This window comes from Syngnathus leptorhynchus, chromosome 6, assembly GCF_054491065.1.
Source record: "Syngnathus leptorhynchus isolate UIUO chromosome 6, UIUO_Slep, whole genome shotgun sequence".
Classification (NCBI taxonomy): domain Eukaryota; kingdom Metazoa; phylum Chordata; class Actinopteri; order Syngnathiformes; family Syngnathidae; genus Syngnathus; species Syngnathus leptorhynchus.
In genome coordinates this window covers 10,159,260-10,185,663 of record NC_141200.1, presented here as the reverse complement: position 1 = coordinate 10,185,663, position 26,404 = coordinate 10,159,260, and the positions used below count along the sequence as shown (strand labels likewise).

The 26,404-nt window shown below is 40.9% G+C and overlaps 1 protein-coding gene across 3 annotated transcripts in view; it reads right to left on the bottom strand.

The window, feature by feature from the left end:
- abcc8 (ATP-binding cassette, sub-family C (CFTR/MRP), member 8) overlaps positions 1 to 26,404 on the bottom strand; it is a 32,330-nt gene that overhangs the window by 1,462 nt on the left and 4,464 nt on the right. For 2 of the 3 annotated variants that reach the window (XM_085914542.1, XM_085914544.1), the window contains 33 exons: positions 25,303 to 25,469; positions 24,003 to 24,245; positions 21,171 to 21,359; positions 19,761 to 19,925; positions 19,538 to 19,693; positions 17,774 to 17,908; positions 16,760 to 16,922; positions 16,165 to 16,205; positions 15,429 to 15,574; positions 14,511 to 14,625; positions 14,068 to 14,187; positions 13,734 to 13,806; positions 13,553 to 13,658; positions 10,912 to 10,944; positions 10,521 to 10,559; positions 10,128 to 10,226; positions 9,015 to 9,099; positions 8,620 to 8,700; positions 8,189 to 8,326; positions 7,994 to 8,119; positions 7,681 to 7,777; positions 6,118 to 6,365; positions 4,072 to 4,238; positions 3,438 to 3,665; positions 3,055 to 3,147; positions 2,829 to 2,931; positions 2,441 to 2,554; positions 2,057 to 2,177; positions 1,824 to 1,954; positions 1,656 to 1,734; positions 1,469 to 1,577; positions 809 to 912; positions 83 to 216 (listed from right to left, as the gene is read on the bottom strand). In XM_085914542.1, the coding sequence (XP_085770668.1) occupies positions 83 to 216; positions 809 to 912; positions 1,469 to 1,577; positions 1,656 to 1,734; positions 1,824 to 1,954; positions 2,057 to 2,177; positions 2,441 to 2,554; positions 2,829 to 2,931; positions 3,055 to 3,147; positions 3,438 to 3,665; positions 4,072 to 4,238; positions 6,118 to 6,365; positions 7,681 to 7,777; positions 7,994 to 8,119; positions 8,189 to 8,326; positions 8,620 to 8,700; positions 9,015 to 9,099; positions 10,128 to 10,226; positions 10,521 to 10,559; positions 10,912 to 10,944; positions 13,553 to 13,658; positions 13,734 to 13,806; positions 14,068 to 14,187; positions 14,511 to 14,625; positions 15,429 to 15,574; positions 16,165 to 16,205; positions 16,760 to 16,922; positions 17,774 to 17,908; positions 19,538 to 19,693; positions 19,761 to 19,925; positions 21,171 to 21,359; positions 24,003 to 24,245; positions 25,303 to 25,469 (4,148 nt within the window). The remainder of the gene's footprint in view (positions 1 to 82; positions 217 to 808; positions 913 to 1,468; positions 1,578 to 1,655; positions 1,735 to 1,823; positions 1,955 to 2,056; positions 2,178 to 2,440; positions 2,555 to 2,828; positions 2,932 to 3,054; positions 3,148 to 3,437; positions 3,666 to 4,071; positions 4,239 to 6,117; positions 6,366 to 7,680; positions 7,778 to 7,993; positions 8,120 to 8,188; positions 8,327 to 8,619; positions 8,701 to 9,014; positions 9,100 to 10,127; positions 10,227 to 10,520; positions 10,560 to 10,911; positions 10,945 to 13,552; positions 13,659 to 13,733; positions 13,807 to 14,067; positions 14,188 to 14,510; positions 14,626 to 15,428; positions 15,575 to 16,164; positions 16,206 to 16,759; positions 16,923 to 17,773; positions 17,909 to 19,537; positions 19,694 to 19,760; positions 19,926 to 21,170; positions 21,360 to 24,002; positions 24,246 to 25,302; positions 25,470 to 26,404) is intronic. The other variant, XM_085914543.1, reaches the window with a different exon arrangement.

Genomic DNA, 26,404 nt, shown 5'->3' with positions numbered 1-26,404 from the left:
TAGCATAAAGACAGAATATCACTGTGACCTCCCAGTCACCATCTTCTCTGTAGAAACACTGTCACCACAAGCACAAACTGACCGTTGCCATGTCGATGGATGCCGTGGCTTCATCCATAATGAGGATGCTGCTCTTCCTCACAAAAGCTCTTGCCAAGCAGAAGAGCTGACGTTGACCCTGACTGAAGTTCTCTCCCCCCTCTGTCACGTTGGCATCTGGAAACAACGTTCCAAATCAAATCTCATACGACCAACACAAAATAATAATAATAATAATAATGCTCCTTGGTTGGCCAACCAAGCACAGGGCACGTGAAGACAAACAACCTTCACACCTACAGACAGACAGACAGACAGACAGACGAATGATAGGCTGTCATTGTGGAGTGAGTGAGGTGAGCGTCAAACGATGCTGAATAATCACCTTGACCGCTTCGGTCATGACAGACACTTACAAGAGAACATTTAAGTACAGAGCGATAACCAGCGAGCCAGGAGGAGCTAAATAAAGTCGTAAGCATACCAGGCACTCATCACGTTCATCGAGAGAAGTCAGATGAAGGTGAAGTCTACTATTAGATGTGATCTGAATATGAGAGTGCCACCTGAGAACAGGCACTGTGTATCAAAAGCATCTGCAGGCTATATGAAATATTGATGCTCATGTATTGTGATACAGCAGATGTGCAATGGAGGATGCCTGGAAACAACCTGACCTTTGATTCTATTGTTTCTGGCATGACAAGGTCACAACAGTGTTGCATTTATGTCTGTACACACACTAAAATAGATCCAAGTATAAACTCACCCAGTCCTCCTGGAAGTGACTTAACAACAGGCTTCAGCTGAGCTATCTCCAAAGCTTCCCAAAGCATCTCATCCGTGGCCTTCATTTCTGGATCCAGGTTGAACCTATACACGAACACAAACATACACAATAGGTGAAACTAAAGCATAACGGACACCGTACATTAATTATTAAATGGACGTCTGTAAAAAGCACACTGGATTATGAAATGTTTACATTCGATTGAAAAGAATGTTCGTAGCTTATCAACATAACAAGACCAAAAAAATTCAATATGAACATAACTCGCATTTCCACATTTGGAAACGTCATTATTTTGGGAATGTGGAAGGAAGCCGGAGAAAGGGAAATACACAAACCTGATCTGAGATTCAAAGTCGGGACCTCTTAACTGTAAATTTGGGATTAGATGAGTTCTATTTCAATGACTTCCAAGGTGAACCTTCTACCAATACAAGGAAGTTAGACTACTCCCTGGACCAGATCATGCTCAACCACAAAGGTTCCAAAAATCTATTCTTGAAAGCTGGTACAGGCGGTTGTCTAAAAATAACATACAAAGGGTCTTTGATCTCGTCTCTCTATTTCAAGTGTCACCGGATCTAATGTGACCTGACAAAAACATTTGCAGGTAAAACAGTCGCTTGTTGTTCTTCATACCGAATGGTGCCGCTGAAGAGGATCGGATCTTGCAGGATGATGGACAGACGGGACCTCAACGTCTGCAGGGGCAGCTTAGCAATATCAATGTCATCGATCACAATTCTCCCTGTCAAAGGAAAGAAATGATTCATATTAAGTATATTATTAAGCTCTGCATCAAACGTGATGATTTGAGAGTGCCAACCTTCAAACATGTCCACCATGCGGAAGAAGGCCAGGGAGAAAGATGATTTGCCGCTGCCTGTCCTGCCGCAGATCCCCACCTGCAAAACGACGTCACCATTTACGCCGACTCAGCCTAAATGGCTTTTTAGGCGAGAAGCCTTTTTCTTCTCGCCAAAAGCCTTCTTACCTTCTGTCCAGGGTTGATGTGCGCGTGGACGTTTTTGAGCACAGGCTTGAGGGTGGCATCGTAACGGACGCTCAGATTCTGGATCTGGATCTCGCCACGTTGGGGCCAGCCTTCTGGGACCTGAGACAGGCCTGGCAACCACAACACGTACTTAGAGACAAGTTTAAATGACAGATTCAATGTTTTCAGTGGTATAGAACTGCTAATGTTTTCTAATTAAAGGGACAACTCACTGAGCAGACCCTCGTAATTCTCGGGTTCCGTTTTGAGGAGGCCGTTAATTCTCTTGACTGATCCAAGCTGTACTTCCATGTCTGCCAGGTTACGCACCATCCAGTTCAGGTAGTTGGACACCTGATACAAAAAAGGTGATGATGCTTCAATGACCATGGAGTGCATTAAAAATGTAATATATTTTTTCATTTAAATAGCACAACAAATACATGACATAATCATGAATAATCTATGCATGAAATACCACTCATTTCAGAAGATTGCTCCGATATCGACTCCTACATTTTTGCATTGAATCTGCGGCTCCATTTTGGGATGCGACAACACGTTTACTGTCTTAGGAGAACATCTTTAGCCATCATCCAAACAACAGATAGTCTCACCATGAGCGCATAGGTGAGGCCCAGCCCCACTAGTCCGGGAGGCAGCCCATCGTTGAGCGAATTTGTAATGGAAGACACAGCTGCTACCAACACCACACAGGTCCCGATATATTCCTACAGGCAGATAAAGTCATTAGAGAAATGTGCTGCAGCGCATATTAAAAATAAAAAGGGATGACTGCTTATTTCCCTGACAAACACACGCCAATAAAAGTTCCGGATTTGTCCAGGGATCTATAAACTAAGTAATTTCCACTAGGAGCAACCCCAAAATAAAACATCATATCCAGGCTGCATGTCGTAAATGTGAGATGGACGAAGACTAGACTTTTTGTAATCCTAACAGCGAGAGCCAACAAGACCAGGACAAATACAAATAAGTCATTACCATGCGGACCTCCAGCCACCGATTGGCTGCTGTGAGAAAAAGCGAGGCGATGTTGTTGGCGTCTATGAACTGAAGTAACCTCTGTCTGAACCTGGGCTCGTACCTGAAGGATAAGAAAACGTGTTTCTTGTTGTAATTTAACCAGAAGAGATCTTGCTAAGTACAATGAAACCAGAATATTCCTGATATAATTGCATGAGCCCATTCAAGAAGCTTGTGCGCTCACCTGAGGGCCCTGATGGTGGTGAGACCCTCCACTGTCTCAGAGAAGTGGGAGAGCAGAGGCAGTTGGGTGCTGTCCTCTAGCTGCTGCAGGTCCCTTTGCAAAAGAGTTGAAAAAAACCAGATTCCTAAGCAAAGTTTGGCAAAATGAGGCTAATTGGGACACTTGTGACAACTCTCAAAACGTCCCAATACATTTGTCCAGAATGAAGTCAATAAAAGACTTCACTCACATCACACCTTCATCATAATAGTTAATGAGGCAACAATTCCTCTTTTGATCAATTCAAACAATGGAACGGATGCTATGTAGGTCCAAAGAACTTTGGTGTCATCATGCGTCTTGCGTAAACACCCACCCACATGCCTCGGCTCTGTCAATCTCACCTGGAAGCCACACGGAAGTATTTCTGGATGAAATAGCAAGTGACAGCCAGCGGCAGGAGGGCGATGAGAAACACGGGGGTGACGTAGGAAATGACCCCCAGGGCGGACACACAGAGCAAAGTGGAGCGAGAAAGACACTCCAGGGTGGTGGGGATGTGCTGGTCGATCGTGTTTGTGTCTGTGGAGAAGCGGTTGAGGATGTTGCCAAGTGGTGTGGTCTCAAACAACCTGTAAAAAAAAAAAAAAAAGAAAAGTCAATTTGGAGTCTTCAATGAGCGTGACTTGCATCTTTTTGGAATTTGGGCGCTAACTATGGAGGAAGACTCAAATCCAGGACCTCTTGATCTTATTGTGTTTTAGCTTCGGACCTCAGCTAAGTGGTTGAGGTTTAACGTGAGATGCAAGCACGTGTTATTGTATTTTAAATGTGTGTGTGTGTGCATGTGCTTGTGTACGTGTGTCTACACACGACATGTGCAACAGTCTGTCAATGTAACAAATGTCTCTGGGCTTTGTGGAAGGAAAGCAGATGGTGCTTAGAGTAATGGGGCGAAAAAAAGCCTGCCCTTAAGTGTGTTGTCTGCTCTTAATACAAACATCTCTTTAACACATCAGCATCAACAATGATATGTACCTCATGGGGGCCAGGGTGATCTTGTTCAGTAAGTTCTGATGGAGCTTCTTGGCCACATTTAGGCCGGTCCACTCCACAGCCACAGAGGAGGTCAAACACAACATGATGCCGAGGCAGCACAACACGCTGAACACCGAAAGATACCACGAGTGACTGAAGCCGCAATCCTGTAACAACAATTGAAGACTGTTTTTAGTTTTAGATTCCATAATACTGATGCAACCAAAGTAGAGTAACTTGGAGTCATCCTAACATTTTACACATAAACAGAGTATATGTACAGCACTCGATCATTTTCAGACTTTCAGATAGGCCCAATTTCATTCACAGTCTAATGAAGATATACAATTTTACACTTATTAATGTCTCAATATGAAATTGATTAGCAGCTCGTGGCAGAAATTGTATAATGATTTCCATCTCGGTGGGAATTAGTTAACCTGAATATTGATTGACTGCATGTAAACAAAGTCATTGTGATTTGCACGCCAGGTTAGAAGTTATACCACTATGCAAATTAGAAGTCGATAAGTAATGTGGCACACTGGAGCCAAGCAATGTAGTCAATTTATATTTGAATGCAGAAAATCTTCCAAGCAAAAACTCAACAACAGAGCAAACAGCCAAAGGGAAGGTTTGTGTAAACAGACTCAAAAACAGCTCACTATCTTATCATGTGAAAACATTTAGCTAAAGCTATTATAACTTGTTCAATTAAAAAAATAATTCTCTTCTACAATGGATTTTTCCAAAGCACCGAATGGACAAATCTGCATAAATCAGCACTTACTCTGGATTGACTCGTTTCCAAGATTGATAATCCAGTAGCTGCTCACTACATGAATCACACGAGGAACACCAAACAGTTCCTTGATTGTCACTTTGTCAATGCGAAGTTCAGTAAGCAGTCTGGCAGCCGTACAACACCACAAAGAAAAGACGGAGACAGTAGTAGCCAAGCAATTATATTTGACAGCTGAAACAGGACTTGGCTGTGAGTTTAGATCAACTTGGCAGAGATGGCTGAAGTTTATTCAAGCATCCTTAGGCATCGAGCGCAGTTTATCGTCTACTTGAGACAATAAGAAGTGTGTTTGAGTGGACCAAATATTAAAGGGAATAGGGTGAGGTGTCTTTCAGAGTCCACATGACCCATGGAAATTTTATCTGGCATACACATACAAAATACGCTTGCGCATGATGTATGCATATATTTACACCTCTAAATAAATACTGATACCCGATCTGGCTGACCTAAAGCAAATGTCATGCGATAATGTGACTGTATCAGGTCAACCGTCATGTTCGAATATTCATGATGTTGTTTTTCTTTTTATGACAATGTGTGTTTGTCTGGTAGAAGTTACACTCCAAATAAAAAAACTAACCAGCTCTTTTAGCCTTGCAGTAAGTTGTAATAGTTTTCACTTGAAAGAATAATGAGTCCCACAGGTCATTTATTTTTCACTCAAATGTCTCCAAACTTTGCTATTCATCAGTGCGTTCTTTCTGCTGTTCTAATGGCCGGCGTGTGGTCGCTTCAGGGCTTGTTAAAAAAACACTCCAGCTGGAGCTGGCAGTTAGTGGTTGTGCTAGAGCTTTAGGCCAGTGCGACTCGACACGATTCACAGATTAGTGCCTACTTGGTTATGTAATTTTGCTGCAGCCCACACTTTAAAGAGGCATTGATAAGAACGACAGTTCGCAGTGAAAGCAAAGAGTGACGTGAATGTAAAGCAAGCAGTCAAGCATTTGTTTTTACGTTTTTGGATATATATATAATCCAAAAGGATTGAGCTCCTGCAAAATTATAGGTTACGCTTTGTGACTTCCGTACAAATTTAAGTTTATTGCTGCCATAGGAAAGCAATGTATGGGCCGTCTATTCCAATTTGTAAGTTAAGCTTTGCAATAATGCATCTAGCAGTGTCACATTCAGGCATTTTGATTTTGATTCAGCGGTAGCTATTGTGTGCTCTACCTGGAAAAATTCAACTGACATCTCTCACTTTCACAATATTGAAAGAAAACACTTGTCTTCCCCACCTGAACAAGTGTACAGTTGCGTGCTGTGGCGTCCGACTTGGCCGTGATGACGTGTGACGTCCAGTGTGCCAGCCAGTAGTCAATGGACACCATAAGGGTGTGTTTTAGGAGCTGTGACAGGAGGAGCAGGGTAAGAAGGAGGATCCCGGCCGAGGACAGGTAGGTGCCACAGGAGTGCCAGGGTATGGTGGCTCGTTGACGCATTACCTGCGACAGGTTGTCGTCATCATCACTCTCCACAGATTCTTCTAGAGACAAGAAAGGGACGAGTTCACTGAAAGGCTGTTACTTATGAAAAGAGCACCACATTTCTCTTACCTCCAATGAACCTAATGTCTTTATTTAGCTGGGCTCTGCTACTGCAAATCATTGTCGAGATACTCTACTCCCTAAACTCTATCGGACACATTCTTCAGATCTTAATTTCTGGTTCTCTAATAAGTTTTCTCAAAAAAGCATTCAACAAAAAAGACAATATATATATATGTATAAATATTTCTTTCTTTGTTTTTGGTTTGAAGGAATATTAAATCAGGTACATACGAATGCCTAGTTACGATGTTGGTAACTACGGCAATAATGTGAAGGACATCAACCCTGCAACCAAATTGGCTCAATAAGAATCACATCATTTCAGGAAGTGAAGACAAAAACCATAAGTGTAAAATAGATAGTAAATAAGGTGTGCATAATATTTGTTATATATATAACAGTTGTAAAAACTGAAACCTTGGCAAAGGTCGGAGTCGTAGGCAGAGGCTCATTCCCATGAATGCAATGTTTTGCAGAAGCAAAAGAGCATACACCAACTGCGAGTGAGTGACTGACATTAACACCTGCTGAAAGTCTACATTTGCACACACCATGCGGCAGGGCAGGGCAGGTCAGGGAGCATGAAGCTGTTCGTGAGTGTCGACAAGAAGCGGGACTAAAATGGTTCACATTTACTATTATTGCCTCACTCCATGCACACAGGCTTTTGGAAAGCAAGCTCCAAGGATGTAATCGTACACAAGATGGAGGACTGGGCTCTAAAAAGTGGACATAGTTGTGATTTTCAAGCAGATTTTGCTTTCATTTGTTAGCGTTGGCGAATCATGCTTTCTGGCCACACCTGTTGGATTGAAAAAGAGATCACAAACTGGTGCTGGAGCCATGGCACAAGTCCCCCCAAGGGTGTCTCCAGCACACGGGAAAAAAACGCAGAAGACAGATAAAGAGCACAGCCACTACAACACATCGCAATCATCACATAGACACCCTGATTTGTCAATGTCAAGGTGATTAGGGTAGGCTACAGCCGTGGGTCAATAAGACTCAAACAGTGTCTAGCAGGTTTGTCTCAAGGCTATTAGGATAGTCTGGTCATGTGATCTAGCGTAGAGGACAGTAAGGTTGAGTCAGCGAGTGGGGCACAATGGAGCAGGGAGCCACAGCACAATAGAATAGGTGAAGCAGTCAGGAAAAAAAACACACTCAGACAACTGCAATTAAGCTTAAAGACCTTTTTGTAATTATGTCCATATGTAATCGCTATTTGGCATTCGTGCTTTGACCTCTCACCTTCCTCATCCTCTTCAGTCTTAGCAGCCTCTCTCGAGTACATTGCTCTCCGCAAGTTTTTCCTCTCCATATCTGTCATGCTCGATGCCACTGTCTCCTGTAGCAAGGAGATGAAAAAAAAATATGGTCTCCCCAAAATACAAAAGACACCAATGCTTTTGCCCATTATGCAAATACAGCCGATGTAAAATTCATTAGACAAAGCAATAAAATGTAGCAGTATTAGTTTCAATAAGCACAAGCAAAGCATAGCAACATCAATTCAAATCAATTGAGGATTAAATTGCACTACAAATGGCCGCTCATTGATTACCGTCTCAAACTCCTGATCCTGTCTGTGCATCAGCGTCTTCCATTGCTCAAATAATTCAGGTTCAGACCTCTGGATGTCCTTAAGTGTACCTTCCGTCTGTATGGTGCCATCTTTCATGGCAATAATCTAAAAGGCAGGCATCGTTGTATAACTAAAACTGTTCAATCACGTACATACAATAGATAAAGCTCTCACCCAGTCGGCATGCAGCAGATACTGTAATTTGTGTGTGACCAGCACCACGGTTCTCTTCTCCTCTCTCAGCAGTTTGAGGATACCGTCTTGCATGAGATGGTCACTCAAGTGAATGTCTAAGGCAGAGAATGGGTCGTCCTGTAAAAAGACATTTCAAAGCATGACAAATTCAAGGAATATCCTACATTGGTGGGCAGCATTGACCTGCCACAACTAAGTCATCGATAAAAATCAATGTACAAGGGCTAAAGTTGATTCGCCATTTTAAAGTCTTACAGTTGAGGATCGGTTGAACAAACGTTTTGGAAGGAGAGCCTACCACCTGTAACCTGGACCTTATCATTCACAAATGTGAACCTTTTCTTACTTAGATCTATTCTGAGGGGATCATTTCTGTCTCATCCAGTTTTTGAATCAGTGGTAGAACTTACCAGAAAGACAACATTAGTCTGCTGATACAAGGCTCTGGCCACGCTGATACGCTGCTTCTGCCCTCCCGATAGAATGATGCCCTGCAACAGAGGCGAGCGGGTTAACGAGAGATGAGATGCTATCAGCTTCAGTCACAGACAGGAACAAATAACACCATTAAATGTCTCTTGGGTAAGTCCACCCCATACCATGTATGAAGAAACACAACACGAGCAACAAACCATCGATCCAACTTCCTGCTCAAAGCAGAATTAAATTCCAACAGTGCACTAATGGGGACAAATGTTGCCACAATGTGCATTGTAGTAAGCCCCAGTCAGATGAGCGATGACCAGATGAGGCAATAAAATGGCCCATAGAGTAATTCAAATGAATTGTGGTGCGTGTTACTCACCCTCTCCCCGATTTCGGTCTGATCGCCCTGTGGAAGGATGTCGATGTCAGGCTGAAGAGAGCAGGCGTCGATGACAGCCTTGTATCTAGTGAACATCAACACAAATCAAATTCTGACAAGGACTCGATTGGTATCCTTCGATTGGTAGACACTGATTCATCAATACTGAACTAGAAACTCAAGAGAGTTGTTTGGATTCAACACCGAATCAAGATATTTACAATAGCGATAGAAAAATAAACCGACTGTGGCCATGAAACAGCGTAAAAGAGAAAAAGTGGTTGGTGATCAAATGCAAACTGGAGTTTATCTGTCATCACAAATCACTCCAGCAAACATGCGTATGAGTCCATTAGAAGCAGCTTTTGAAAATGGATCATTACATCCAAGCAAAGTAAGTCATTATCAGACTTTTAAAGCATGTGGCCTTTTACAAAGGCCATGAGCAAGACCGATAATGAATGTTGTTTACCATGCAGGTCTCAAAGCATCTGCTCACATTAACATAACATTGTGACTACAACAAGCACTTTTATAATCTCTTAATGGCCTTCTGGACTGATTACAGTCGATCATTTCAATCAAAACACCCAATTAGTATCGTGGCCTAATATGGAGTACACGTCTCAAAGCGGGTTTTATGTTGGTTTAGAATGTAACTTCATTAGCCTATTTCACTTAACACCTCTAGCGCTGTTGCAACATGAAGCCTCCTTTAAGTTGCGATCTTAAGAGATGAGCCATCATCATTAATCCAATTGAAGTCAAACTAAACTGGTTGCATTGGAATCTTAACGTATTTTCATTTTGTGCATTAGTTGTAAAAGTAAAGCACAGTCAAAACTGTGCAAGGAGGCTAGTTAAAAGGGTTCCGTTTATATTTGTCATTAGTGGAGCATTTTTTTTCTCACTTCGGAATTTCTTTTTTTTTTATATTCATTTCATTCACCATTTTCTTTGCCTTGATAATTCTCTTTGTTACAATAAGCAATAATTTTACCCCAAACTAACAGAACACTGAAATGTGTTTTTTTTTTTTTTTTTTCCCAGTTGAGTGTGCAGTGGTAGTTCTCACAATCACGTCCACATTCAAAGTCAGTTTTCCCATCTTACCTGGTTTTAATCATTGGCATCTCAAATGTGATGTTCTCTGTGACGGAAGCGTTCAACAGCCAGGGCTTCTGAGAAGCGTACGCCACGGCACATCTCTTCCTACCAAAGGTATCAAATCAACATCATGGTAAAGGTGAGAACATTTTTCCATCTGTGGGGGACTGCTTAGCTCTAAAAGGTGCATGAACAGAACTCATGTCCATTAAAAGGAAACCCAGTGGCCATTGCGAGATGTGTTTGTCAAGTCGATGTGCAGCTCAAAGTGTAGGGACTCGGCGGGCGGGAATCTATTATCTTTACTCCTGAGATAAGCACGAAATTGACTGTTTGACTGTGCTGATAATGATGACAGATCTCCACGGAGACCGCTTTGGAAATGTTCAATGAGCTCACCTGATGTCACCATCACCAGCTGTGTCTCTATCTGTGGGACTGCAGAGAGTGGACAAAACACATGGATGAGTCAAAACATAGATAAGCATTATTCTTCATGGAATACTTTAATCCTATATTGGTTTAGAAAAAAATATATACATGCTTTCATCCCTATGGTCCTAGTTGGCCTTAGAAATTAATTAAGAAATGCTTGTATCTCAAAAATCCATGCAAAGCTCCAAAGTATATTTATAATACACGAGTCCGCCTTGGATTATTCTGTACTATTAAAATGTACTGTCAAACAATGATGTGTCGTGCCATTAGCAGTGGAGGTATATTACAAGGGAAGCAAGGTTTGGACATTTACTTTGGAAGAGGGCTTTTTTTTCCCCGTATCAGCACTCACCTTTCATCACCCTCTGACTCCAGATTGGGCAGACTGCAAATAAAATCAGAGGAAATATTGTAGTCACTGAGAAGACAATATTGTAGAATATCACCATAGAAACGCACACAAACACATTTAGAGTCCATTAGAAATACTTGCTGAGTTGTTTAGGGCTTTGCACAGGATCAGTTGAAGCCTGCATGTATTTTTAGGCCAATTGCCACTTGCTCAGAGAAGGTGACTGATCACAGCTGAGCGCTGCCTGACAGTGCTTGCTGATTTATGGCCGTTGTGAAATGGCAGCTAGTATACCTCGCTGTGAGGAACTTAAATGTGCTTGTCCATTTAAGAACCAATGGTGTGGAACACACACAAACGCACACACACACACACACACACACACAAGTGTAATGTGTATAATGACAAATTATACTTCTAGTCGTGATTTGAAAGGGTAAATATCTCCATTCTCCACTAAAGGTCATTTGACTAGATGCCATGACAAGAAATGAGAGAAAATGTGCTTTGCATTCTGATTTGATGTGTCAACCCGTCATGAATAAATTGCACTAAAGGGCATTAACTGTCACCATTAATATTAAATGGCAGGCGCACAGATATATGAGAACATGTGAACAGACATTTAAAACCTTAACCTGCAAAGTCAATTCTAAAGGTTCTCCCATACTCAGATGTAAAACAATAAATATGAAGTTATTGTTGAAGGAGGGCCATTTATTTCTTTATTCATTCATTCAATCATTCTTTCTTTTTTTTGTTAATTAGGATGCCAAATACGGCATTTATTTAAGTGACTAAAAATGAAAGTGCATAAGGGTGACCTAATCACATGATGGTGCTTGGAGGACACTTGTATCCAAATGCACATGTGATTAATTTCATCTTGACATCAGGATGAGGGGATGGTAAATTTGCTTTCTTCCTTGACTAGAGCATCCTGGACTATTTCTCTCTTGCTTAATCCACTGATTAAATCCACTCAACACATTTACATATGAGGTCACTTGTCCCTATTTTGCTCAGGATGTATCCGGCCTCACTAAGAACTCTCATACAGACTTTATCTCAATATGTCAGACTTTTTCTTCATTTTCAGTCTAATCTCAACATTTTACGCCTTCAGGGGAAACTCTTGATTAGTTTATAGCAGGTTCAACTATTTGTTTCTTGCTGTTAATTACAGCAGCAGCAGCAGCAGCTAGAGTTCTGAGTCACAGCCTTGCTCTTCATATCCTTTTAGAGTCTCTTAACTGCATGCTGAGGTAGTCACCCACTTTAATGAATGAGATAGCCTGGACACGCTCAGCTCACTTTGCCAAATTTGGGGTGAGAGAAATGGCAATGAATGGAGTGGTGGGGGTGCGGGGTTTTGAGGGGTGGGGGTCTGTTGGGGGTGTCAGCTGCCATAACTATTTGAAAAGAAATCTGAGAAACTTGGACCTTGCAACTGCTTTAGTTTTTCATAGATTCTTAACGCGTATATTTTATATCCCTCCGTAATCAGATACACAACCAATCAAAAATATTTGTAAAAACCTATGCACACAAAACTAGAGCACAAAACTAGTGCACACAAAAAAATGGCAGACAAGCGGCTCTTAATGTCTTGTCTGAATCACTCAGGAGTATAAATAGCTGCACATGATGAATGAGTTTGGCAACAAACAAGACAGAACACACAGAACCGACGTCGCGGTAAAGGATTGAGGGGGCTTTGCTCGAGGACGTTATGTCGATCAAGAAGAGGACACTGTTGACAAATAGAGCGTCAGAGAGTTGCTATCCCTGGTCTATGATGACATCACTATACTGTCTGTTCAAGCTTGCAAAGGCAGACAGGATAGTATCTTAATTGTTGGTATAGGTTTACCAGACTTTAGGAGAAGCAGCACTATGATAAATGATTTCATTTCTAATATGTTCTATGAAATATTATATTTAATTTGTGAGAAGAACCTAAGCATATAATGTCCAACAATTTGCTATACATAACAATCTGTCTTTATTACGGTCTGGTAGGGAAAGCTGAAGCTTATCCTCGCTGACTTTAGGCCCTGGAATGGTGGTCAGACAGGAATTATAGAAATAAATGTGCATAAATAAATAAATAAATAAATAAATAAATGAATAAATAAGTGGAATGCATGTCTATGATGCATCTCACTTTACCTTGTTACTTGCTAATTAAATTAAGATTTCATGATGGCAACAGAGTCTTCAATGGAGGGGGGGGGGGGGGGGGGGGATTTGGTTCCACAGCATATGCCATGTCAATTTCTTGATGTTTTATATGCCTAACAATCAGGATCTGATTTGAATTTAAAGTACATTACCCTCCCATGGAAACTCAATTACACGCTGCCCAAGGACACACAAAGAAAACTATGTCCTCCACTTCAATTGCCTAAAAAGTCTGATTTCTATGTGAAGAAGAAACAAAGATATTGACCAGAGTAAAGTCAATCATTCACCTTTGGCCAGGACTGAATTTCACAATCACCACGTAATTTCACGGTTTCTTTTATTTCACTGCAACTCTGGCACTTGAAATGTGAATCAATCAAAAAAAATGTAAGTTCCCACTCTGAAACTTGATGAGAATTGGGCTGTTACAGAGAATCAATAACGTATCACTGACCTATTCCATGTGACTGTTCCTGAGACTCGCTGCATCTCACCCAGCGCCGCCAGCAGTAAGGACGATTTCCCACAACCCACTTGGCCCACAATCATGGTCAGCTTGCCTGCAATGGACAACAATGAACACATGCAATAAGAAGAAAGGAAGTTTACAAACAGTCAAGCTTCTTGATTCATACCAAAGGGAACTACAATGTCCACATTGGCTAGCGTGGGTGGTCCGTCCGTCCACGTAAAATAACCGCTGCAAATCTGAAGAGAGCAGCACACATACAATAGTGAAATACAACAGCATTTTACGGAGGAGTTCTCCAGTAGGAGACAGGACATCAAGAATAATGTCCAGTAGTCAGCTGTAACTGGGGAATGTAACTTGCTGTATAAATGGAGAGAGCTGTCACAATCCATTGTAATCCACATTCGAATGGAGAATTAAATGAGCTGGTCAATCAATACAATCCCCCACAGAGGGCAGTAAATAAACAACCTGCCTAGTAATTCATTAAGTCTAACCTTGATACAAACATCTTGGTCCACAACCGGGGAGGGTCCGTCACCCTCATGGTCCCCTTGTGATCTGTAGTTGTTCCAGTCGTCTCTTGGGGGACGCTTTCTGTTCACCACTTTCAAGGGCTGCAGGAAGTCAGACACACAGGGAAAGGAAGATGAAGGTTTAGCGGGTGACAAAAAGGGGGGCTTTGATAGACATGGTTTGAAAGAAAAGATGGGAAGCTTAGTTGAATCCAGCAAAAGGGGACCTATGTCCCACTTGATACCATCATGAAGAAAATACAAAAGGGTACGGTTTTAACTGAATTTGCGATTGCAATTTATCGACTTTAATGAACAATTTTATTGCTATAATATGAAAGATTGCAATCAATACAAGTGACATATCCTACAAAAATCTTAAATTAATCATGGGTCATTTTGAGACTTGAATTACATGCACTTACCAAAGCCTGGTACCTATTTTGGTTATGGTTGTTGGAGCCCGAGGTCAAAGTCGTTCTAGGCTCCGGCTCATCTCCAATCTCATCACTCGAGAAAAACTCGCTGAGCTTTTGAACACTGCAGGTCATACAGAGAACAAGCAAATGTTGAGTTGCTTCCAATAAAACCAATGAAGCAATAAAAAGTCACAAATACATCTATAGATATTATTTCCCAGTTTAATGTGACTGTGTAATGATTTGTCTTTTTTCTTATCAAAGTGTTAATGAATTCATACATACTGATTTTCTTTTCTGCGTAATATATGACAAGTATCGAGAATGGCTGATGTCAGAATGTTTTTTGTTTTTTTTACATTTTTATAAAAATTTAGACATTCAGTCGCTACCAATATATTCGAGGTTCCACTATTTAAAAAAAACAAAAAACCTTTAAATAAATATACATAAAATCAAGTTTTTAACTATTCTTGTCAGCCCCTAGACTATAACCACTCTTATGATAGTGCAAATATTGACATTTTAAGGGATTCAGTGGGGATATTATTTCTGTCCCCATTGCCTGGAAAGTCTTATCACACATTGCATAATAAAACCATTATCTGTTTGGGTAATAAAGTTCCAATGATGCAATATTTTTTTATAAGCAATGGTAAAAAAAAAGATTAAAAAATGAATAACCGAAGGGATGTTTGAAAATAGTAAAACCTTAGTCTCACGGTGTGATTTATGATTACGGTCACATCCTATCAGATGAACTCAATGACATTTTCTTATTTGCTCCAATCACACAAATCCTCCACATTCTGACATGCTGCACTCTTTACAACAATTGCTTAGTTGCTTCCCACTTGAGCTCAGTCAACACAATATATATTGCTGCTCTAAACGACATCTTGCATGTATTTCTCAGTTCCTCACCTGACAAGAGCTTTGACAGTGGACCGCACGACACTGGAGAGCAGGAAGAGTGGCGTGACAAGGATGTGAAAGAGGGAGAGGGAGGCGAAGGCCACGGCTGGAGACAGGGCAGCGTCCTCCGAGATGTGTACGTGAACAACAAATGTCTGCAAAATGCCAGAGTGTTCAGAACGACTCGCAAACATTTCTACAGTGGCTGCAAGAGAGCCTTTCTCCTACTATATAAGAACTTGCCAGCCTTTTTTTTGCATCCGCGGTTATTGTGCATAAATGTGAAATATTGTCAGTGATCTAGCTATTCCCACACTCCAAAATCACACCATTTTTTTTCAGATAATCCGATGTTATAGTCGTTTTAGAGTGGCACGGAACAAAGGTAGGAGAAAATGTCAAGCGTGACAGACAGTTCACGCTGTGCAGAGACCACTTGCTGATTTTTTAAAAAATCATTCAGTCATCATTTAATCATTACAGTGTTGTTACCAAGATTCTGCACTGCAGCGTGGCATTTATTTTCACTTTACAGGGATTTTAATGAAGGGTCACATTTCTTCTTGAACGACATGCCCTTATTAAATTGTCACCACGCTACAACTATGAAGGCCTTCTATTACGATAGGCAGAATTATGTGTTAAGAGTCTTTGGCACCAATCATTTGCTTTACACAAGCTGAGCATGAGCAAGGTGCACACACATAATAAGGAGAAGACACATGATCCACTGTTTCAGACTCACCGTTAAGACAGCTGCAATTGGAATAGCTGCATTCATGAAGACTGAAAATCAACAGAAAAAGAGAGAAATAGACACTTGGTCATGGAGAGAATTTGAGTTGAAGGTTTTTTCTCTTTTATGTAGTACTGTAATTTGAGAATTTGGATTTAGTTTTTTTCCTTTTTTATGTGGTACTGTATAATATGGAAAACACATTGGAACACAAATGATATATTTTATATCAAGCAGCTTACACTGAAGAGTAATGCAGTGTGGTTATCTTGTTTAAATGGGCTGCTACTTTAATGCACATCCAAAAAATCACATTGTCTGAGTTGTTTTGTCTGGGTCCTTGTTGGATGTATTGTTGCCATACTTTCACATTCTATCGCTCCCACCATTCCAATCCAAAAATAAAAATGATACCATTCAAGCTGTGTGTCACAGGACTTGAAATTTTGCAGAACACAACCACCGCCATGTTAGATTAGACTAAAACAAACATGGAAATGTACTGAATGGACTGGTTCATTCTCAAAGTCAATCACTGCAGATAGCTATTTTTGGGGGCACTTTGAGGATCATTTCTAAAAGGACAGTATTAAAGTCATCTTACTGGATATGGAAGTGTAAAGCGCAAAGGCCCGCAGGCTGGTCAATTCCTTGCCCCTGGTCTCCTCCACACTGTCACAGAAGATGCGTTCCCATGCATATAGCTTAAGTAATTTGATGCCTCGAAGCAATTCATTGGTCTTCTTGAGGCGCTCGCTAGAATATTCCTGAGAAGATAGAGAGAACAGATTCATGTGTTTTATACCAATGTGAGCAAGATATACTCACAAAATGTTATGGATATTCTTCTATCAGGTGAAATTTCCTAAAATGAATGATCCCATTTTTCATTGTTTCAGCATTTTTATTTTTTTTTCCTAAACCTAATACATAGCAATACATTTCTTAGGGCGTTCACGTCTATGCATTTCTGTGACTCATCCAGTCTCTGTTATCCAGATTTTAGGGGCCACTTCCCTTTGAGAACATTTTGATTGAAACTTTGAGAAGTGTTGTTGTTAGCTGTCTTGATCTCATGTCAAAATATGAACAGCGTGATGAGTAGGACTGTTTAAAAAAAAAAATCCATTCAACTAGCAGCAACGTAGTGAAACATTGAATAGTTGGACATGAAAAGTTTAAAGGGCAAATTAAGCTCACCTGCAAATGTAAAAGTTCAATTTCGGTTCATCATGAAATTTCACCCCCAACTTTTTTTCAGTACTGTACACGTGTATGCTTAACAGCCGTCATTACATCCACGTCATTAATTGGTAAGATGTCACTTTGTTACCTAGACTACAAGTAAGTGTTGACGAACCCTATTTATCAGGTACTATCTGGGTGACAGCTCGTTAACGGAGTGAAAAACTGCAGTAGGCAGTGGGGGTAATGACCTGGAAGAGTCAACTCAAACACCTCGGGTCAATGAATGAATGAAATCGAAACAGCTGTGAAAAGCTAGACAAATGCACACATCATGTATATGTCAGCGATTTTACAGCACAAGCGACCTTCTGACTTGCCCATCTCTATGGCATGACTACAAAAATAGAAGCCTGCCAATTGTAATACTCACCAGAGTGCTCTTCTGTGTCTGTGACAGCTTTGTGGCAACAAAATACTGAACAGGCGCGAGCACAGCAATGACAGTGGCTCCTATCAAGGCACTGATTCCCAAGAGGTAATAGAGGAGGATCACTCCCACTATAATCTGTAAGCAAAGGAGGACAAAGAGGGAAATCAAAAAGATGCTCAAAATCTTGAAAGCACAGTAGTTGGAACTGCAGGGTCACGTTAAGTCCAACTGCGGATAAAATCGAAGGTGGCAACGAGTTGTTGGATAGATGTCAGACTGCTTTCACTCTGACATCTCTCCTTGCACGCCCGCATGTTTGTCTGATTTGATTCTCTGTGTAGTGTGCAACAGAAATATCCAGCAGTGAGTGAGTGAGTTGAATTTGTCCTTGAGGGAGAATGATCAAATTAAAAATATAGTTTGGAGTTCAGAATCGAGACAAAATGAAACCGTTACCAATAAAATATTCATAGAGATCAGTCCGGACCAATACACACTTTATCATCTTTACATGTTGTTTTAATGATTGCTCTTCATGTCCTCCTCTTAAATCAAAGAATGGACCAGGTTAAGTTGAACACAGTAATTCTCTATTTTTTATCCCGCAATTCACAAAAGTGCTTTTTCATTCCCTCTTTGCAGTAAAGGTATCTTTCGGGGGTTGAGTGTACTAGAATGTGAGAAGACTGACTTGAAACTAATCAAACACCTTCATGTTGAACTACAGCTATCTCCTGTCTTTGGCTTCACACATCCACAAAGATGTTACAGTCACACCTTCTCCTTCACAGAAAAATGTCCACCAGTCAGGCAAAAGCAGTTGCGACAAATGTGACTCATTAGAAGCAGCACCTTTCATAACAACTTTCCAGGAGGCGAGCATCATTACTGCCCGAGACACAAGATTGGCTGGTAATATACTAACTCTCCACACGCTACCAGCATTTTTCCTCAATTTTAATTCAAATCCCAGATCATTTTACGAGTATTCATTTGTCAAATCTCGGCTGAGATTACTGTCGTGTGCTTTGTTTTGGAATCAGCCTTGACTGGAACATTTAAGAGGGAGCACATAACTTCTACTGCGGGGTCCCTTCGCTAGGATTATTTGTTTTCAAATCTTTAAATGATCTATAATATATATAGTAAACTTTCAGACTTTTATTTGCTGATTTTTATTCCTCTTGCTTTACTGCAATACTATTAAGAATGTGCTTTACTTGTTTATGACATATCCTGTATTTTCTACAAAGTGGTCCCCTCACAAAGTTGTACTGAAATTATGATGTGAGGCTTGTGATTTGTATGAATAATTATCATTCACTTTATCGCTAAAGTCACTTGAATGTTTCATAATTATAACGGTTAATTATTCAGTGAACCTTGTTCATTATAAGTCCATAATAGAACATTGAAGACTAAGGGTCAAAGGGAGAGTTGGAACATGGTTTTCATCCACGTACATTGAACGCAGCTGTAGAGCTTGCGTAAGATAAGTAATGCACAGTAATTGCTATGTTCTAAGCTTTGAAAGGGCAAAATGTAGCTTTTCCTCTTATGGGGACTGTTGTGGACTACGATCGGAAGAAAGACTCTACATTGCAGATAAAAAATTGTGTAGGAATGCAGCAACAAAAAAACAGCATTGCGTTTCACCAAATTGCAGCTATATATTGAAAATAGACATTGCATTGACACAAAAATAGTAAAAAGAAAAGCAACAAATTACATGCGGCACTTGACCTTGACCTTCATGTTTCCTACCTGTACGGGCATAGCCCACAAGTTTGGACAGAGGAAGAAGAACCACATGAGCTGGTTGGTATCTATGGCAACCAGGTTGCAGATCTGAGCGACAGTTAGCTCGCCCATGGACATGTTGGATGTGCACAAACGCATGATCTTGTTGTAGATTTTGGTCTGAGGAGATAACAGCCACAAGATTGATGAGTCATTTTTGCAAATCACTCAATTTCAGGCAAAGTACCTGTATGGCCCCACGTAGCTTGATACCAGTCTCGATAGCCACATAGTAGGACGCCTGGAGGAATGTTCGTTGCAGGAGCAATGCAAAGAAAAGCAAGACGGCCAGCACATATGCATTCTCCAGAAACTCCTTGGAGGAAATAAAATAAATCCCAAGCAACCTCATCTGGAAGACAGAAAAAAGGAAAGCTATCCTGAACAACTTAGTTGAGAAAACAGAATACATTCACAAAGTTACTCTCCTTTTTTTCTCAAATTCTGCTCAGGGGTGATTTCAGGACGCCACTTCCTGGCTAATGACACCTGTCCTGTCTCATTCTGTCCTCTCCCATCCTATCCTGTTTGTCTACCCCTACTTTCCCAGTCTACATCAAATCGATCAAATCAAACCGCTGGAATTGTTTTCTCCTCATATGCAGTCATTGTGCTATTTTTATATTTGCTCTATTCTCTCTTTTCACTTTGGCATTTGATGTTGCAGTTCAGCAGAGGATGAATTGCTGACTTGATAATTTCTGTTTGTGAGATACTTCCAGAGATGGATGCCAGAGCGTCTCTCCGATGTGATGGTCTGCCTTTTGTGAAATCCTTGAAATTGAGCAATACGTGTCATAAATATTTGACAGGCCCTAAATTAGTGCTAGGCGCAAACAGGCATGCCAGATGGTGAGAAAGTGCATCTGGAATGATCGAAAGGTTGAATCCGAATGCCACAATGTGCGTGGATGCTTGTGTGGGTTTATTGCTCAAATATGACACTTGATCATCATTTTTACCCATGACAGTCATCAAAGTACAGACCTCATTACTGAAGAAACACTGGACAGGTAGAAAGCTGCATCATTGCCAGCCCCAAATGTTGGATCCTTACAAAGCCATACGGCATGGCGTGGGCACGTGTACTGACATTTTGGGATGACAGTCACTGAGAGAGATATGAATTTTGTGGTATACTTATTGTGTATTTCTATACTTTGCTAACTCTATATCAATCATACAAATTGTGTGATACAAAAATGTTACCATCAGGTTCATAGGGAACCGACTAAAATAGTTATAATAATATTATACAATTCGGCTTTAATTTTAAAACACTGTTAAAAACATACAAAGGAAGTTCAACATATGTTGTACATCAATCTGTTAAACTATCGATTCTCCGATATAAAAGAACCTTTAAAGTTGACTAATAATCCTTATATTGCTAAAGAGGCAGAATTAGGGCCACACTATTATTGTTTACTGTTTATCTTATTCCTTTATTGTTGTTTTATTTGTAACTCTATTCTATGCACTTTGTATGCATTTGGAAAGTGTTCTATAAATAAAGTTGAGTCGTGACGAGTTCAATTGAGTTAAAAATTCTACATTGTAAATTCTTCATTGTATATCATGCCGCCGAGACTCTCACCGGTTGCTGGATGGTTCGGTTGTCCTTGCTGATGTGGTGAACGATGCCAGAGATGCAGAGCGGACCAGCGAAGCCGAGCACGTCAGCCATGAAGCGGAATGTGATGCTAAGGATGAGGGGTCTGCCGAACGCTTTCCTCAAGGCCTGCCAGATCCATTTGGGTCCCTGCGGCGCCGTACCCTGAGGTCTCTGATGACAATTATGGACAAAAAGAAAAATTATTAGGGATTGGGGTAATAATTGAAAGACATCAATACAGTATATATTGTTGCTACAGAGAGCAAAAACAAGCTTGCAGCAAAAACTGCTGCTACCACAGAAAGATGCGCTTCAACATAAATGCTGAATCATTAGAAAAAAAAACAGTCAGCCAATGGAACAAGGTCATAATCATCACGCTGCTTCTGCATCACCGATGAATGGTTTACCAGTGAAGCATGATAGCCTTAGAGGACAAACCACCCAAGGAGACAAAGTACTACAGCAATGCAGCAGGGAAGGATCGGGAAGGAAGTGAACTCTAAGTCTAAGGATGACGTATGAGTATTAGTATACTGTATTTCGTTACTGTATTACATCTGGTTTGGGGTTATGTTTCAATCACTGTGTGTAGCAAGAACAGCATAACTGATTTTCACAAAACTTTAGAGAAATTGCACCAATGACAGCTCACATCTCGCCCAAAGGCAACTCAACAACGGTGACCTCAACAAGGACAAGCAAAAAATGGATGCCTTTGTGTAGCACATTAGTTTGATTCGGTCTTAGAACTCATTTAAATTGCACTCTTGCTTATCAAATAAAGCCTCACATATAGTTCTCCATATATTTGTTTGGATTTTTCTCAGCCTTGGTGCAGGTTCACACTCTACTGTGTGCTATTCTTTGTGAGTTTGTTTATGCTATGAGCACTCCGTGACGTCCAACAACACAAAAGTTTGGCTGAACGAGTCAGTCGGCAATGATCATAGGAAAACATCTGGACTGTCACTGCGAAACTGTTGTCGTACGTTCCCTCGGGAAATGTTCGACGTACTGCTCGTGTGTGGTGTCATGTACGAGAAGCCGCTCTCATCAGCGCTCTGAGAAAAAAAGACGGCTGTGTCTTTCAGTTTGAGTGCATATTGAAACAGCGATCTGGCTTCCCATTAAGTGCAGCGATGTCATGCCTGCAGGGGTCATCGTGTCACCTTGTTCACAGTAGAATGGGGATGACCCGGCGCCTTCTCAATAACTAGCATCCAACCCCCCACGAGGATCGTTTTATCTCTCTTCTCACGCGGAAGGAAGTGAGACTGCGTTCACACCAGACACACTTTGAGGCATGACGAATGTCTGTGACCTTTCAAACACTGGAAAGTTCTGACCTTGCCGAGGAAGTCCTTCAATTAGCCCTGAGACGTGCTCCTTAAGGCGGACAGGATGCCGTTTAAAGTTTGAAGCACTGGGAGAAAAATGAATGCAATATCGCTACACATGATCCAAACCTTTTTATGGATTTCGGACAGATGCACACTAATTTGACACGATATTAGCAGGGAGATTTTATTACAAGGCATCTGGATGGTTTTAGTTTTTTTTGTTTTTTATGGATGACAGAACACACTTTCTGGTTATGGATAATTGGCAATTAATAAGAAGAAAGAAAAAGAAGTCAAACAGTAAGAGTGGCAAAACAAAATTTGAACTGCAAACAACTAAGTTTCAATGTATGAATACAACAAAAACAGATAACAAAACAGAGTACAGGACTCGGAATGACCCAAAGTAATGTCCAGTGCTCCACTGACAAGAAGATATTATGGGCAATTGGGTGACCAGCCAGGGTGCAAGCTCCAGAGGACTCACCAGGGTCCTTCAGAAGGACGCCCACATGAGGCTTGGCAAGGCTGCTCACGGGGATGCCTGGGATGCCAGACAATTATGGCCAGGGTCTTTTCCAAGACGATTAAAAAAGAACAAGCATGGCAAAATACTGCACTTGGCTTTTTTTGTCATTCCGTCATCATAAGCAATCAAATACTGCATTGTGTGACTCAGGCTGCATTGTAGCAGCAAAAAGACACCGCTGAGAGTGATCAGCACAGAGTAGAAGAACATTATTTTTCCCCATTCCTCTCTCGAAAGAATTCTAAACACCACAATCCTCTGATAGCCTTTAAATATCAATAGACAGGATCAATCCCGACTACCACTCTGAATTGTTTTCCTCCTTTATAGCATGTCTTTTGGAGTATTTATCCAATAGTCTTAATTTCCAGTTTAAGGTAGACTAGCAGAGACTTTGTCCTCACTATTGCAACCTGGGGATAGCATACACAACCATGAACCAAGATAGACTGATTATAACGGGACACGAGGAGGGAAGGAGCTCAGCTAACACAATGAGAAAGTCGGTCAAGTTAAAGCAGCATGACGCAGTGTAATGCAGCAATGACATAACAAAGAAGGATTAGCCAGCAAGCACAGACCATCAACAGTTTGTGGTCTTTTTTTTATTCACATGTGGCATAAAGTATTATACTGTAGTGTCCTATTTGTACTTATTGAGAAGAAGGCTTTCCATTTCTATCGCTGATGGCATTTTGAAGTGACAATTGTCTGTCAAAATTCAGCAACCTACAGTGTGTCGATGCAAATACTTTGTTTCTGCCATCCAAAAGATCCAATTATTCATTTCGGTTCAATAATACAAGACAGCAATTGCTGCCTCTGATCTATATCGCATCTCTTGTAAATTATAAATCTGAGGGAAATTCCATGTTATGCTCTTCCTGCAGTTTTCTATTCAATGTGCATTGCGTGAGCAAATAACGACAGCAGCACACTCACCTTCTGATTTTCGAATGCCTTGCGGAGCCTCATGTAGTTTGTGAGAGCCCTCATTGCGATGGGGAGCTTTCCAATGACTTTGAGGTCAATGGGTCGCCTGTGAGCCGAGGTTATGAAGGTGTTCATCCACCAGTAGGTGGCTTTGGACAGTAGATTGACAAAGGGCTGCAAAAAACGAACACCCAGGTCCTGAAGGTCCTCAGGGGGCTTCACTTCCGTCGGGTCGGCGAAACACATGTACCGCTGTAAGACAAGGACACAGCCAGTTAGTTTAATCGGTTCTTTGTTAGCCCAGTCTTAGGAGACTCAACTTTATCTTAGACTCGAAAATCTGCTTAAAGATTCAAAGTGGTTGATCAAATTTCCGCTGAACAGTGTCGGCGTGATGGGCCGTGCTTCTGCTTATGATACTGTATAATGGTGGTGTGAACCGTGATTGGCAAGGCTGCCTGAGACATTATGAAAATGTAGCACATACAGTTTTACATTATAAAACTTGATGGAGGTCTGAACTCTAATGCGCTTTATTCTCTATGAGCCATTTTGATTCATTAACTGCGTAATGTGTCTTTTTTTAAGCCTGACTCACTGTGCTTCATGGTATTTAGGGCATTATACTTCAGCCTGTGCAAAGCATAATTGGAGCATTTCTACCTTTCACAGTTGTTTACCCAGAGGAAACAGAATCAGCAGATGAGGTACACTCAGCTCATAGGTTCACAAAGACAAACTTTAACATTTCACAAAGAGATAAGGGGAAAAATATTTAAAAAAATGTCAGCAAAAAAGACATCATGTCAGTTTGCTCTCTCACTTAGTTAAACATTCATTTCTGTCCGGCACAATGTCACCGGCTAACTGCTCTGCCCATTGGGGGTCTAGACCATAGATGTCAAACTTAAGGCCCGGGGGGCCAGATGTGGCCTGCCACATCATTTTATGTGAGACAAATTGTGTATCGACTTCATGTGCCAGAATAAAAATTGCTAATTGTCTTTACTTTTAAAAAATAGAGATTGTTAGCTTTTTTTCAATATCTGAACAGTTTTTACTCATCTAGTTATGAACTAGCTATTCATCAGTTTGTTGTGTAGCCTACACTATAAATCGTGAACAATCATAATGCCCCTTCGGAGGAAACTACGACTACAATGCAGCCCGTGACAAAAATTAGTTTGACACCCCTGTTTGAGACTAAAAGCAGATGTGAGTTACTAAACGGAAAAGAAAACAGACTGAAATCAATCAGCTACACATGTCTACACACATGCGTTATCACAGGAAGTGGATGCACACTCACTCTGCCCAGGATCACGTTGATCTCCACAGCCAACAGGAGTCCATAGAGCAGCACCAGCAGGCATGTGATGCAATAGCGTAGCTGCCTGGGGCCGATCCCATGCTCTGTGTATTTGGCAAACTTGATGGTTTTCATGATGAAGGCAAGAACCCAATAGATGAGGAGGGCTGAGGAGAGGTCAGACAAGCCACAAAAGAATGGCTTTGACAGATCAAGTATTGAAAATGTAACTTTCTATGTCAGCAGTGACTTGAGTGGTCATATTGTCCTTGGGTTTACCAAATTGGATTGAAATACATGACTAACTTTCTGAGCTATACACATAAACATATAAATTAAAACATAAGTCTGGTGTGCCGTTGAGTGAGAATTACAAGACAACAGCTAAGAAACTACATTTTCCTTCAATGTAAGATGCTGTTCGTAACACTAAGAACATTTTATTTTCTTGTTTCCCTTGAATCACCGCTCTGTATTCAATATAACGTCATACAGTATTAGAAAGCAAAATACTAATGGAAGAGCACTGCTTTCCCTTCCATAATGCCAAATCAACACTAGTCTTACTGAAGTCACTGTTCAAAAATTCTGGCCATGCTCTGGTAATTTAAAAAACATACAAACGAATATTCTAGTCGTAATAGTCACAAGCAGATAGCGTCCCTTGAAAGTGGCCCTCCTTTGATTAGATGTCATTTGCAACAGTGGTTGAGTGTAACTGAAGTGATTTCCATCTTATCAGTCATGGGGAATTGCAATGATTAAGTGTGGTTCAGATTCATGATGGGCTTCTTGCCACAGCACAAGAGGCAGCATGCAATGGTTAGATCTAATTCTGCTGCCCCACTGAAGCGCTACTCTCTTGAGAGAGAGAGAGAGAGAGAGAGAGAGAGAGCAACTCCGACATGAAGGCCAACTTGTTCAAGGCAGCTCAACAAGCAGAGCTTAACACCGTTTAGTTAATAATGCACAAGTTGATTTTGTTCTTTATTTTTCTCTCGATAAACGTTATCTCGCATATTTTCTACATGGCTATTAGCAGACTCATACAAATTGATATCTGTGCTGGGAATACAAAAACAATCGAGAAAACCAATCATTT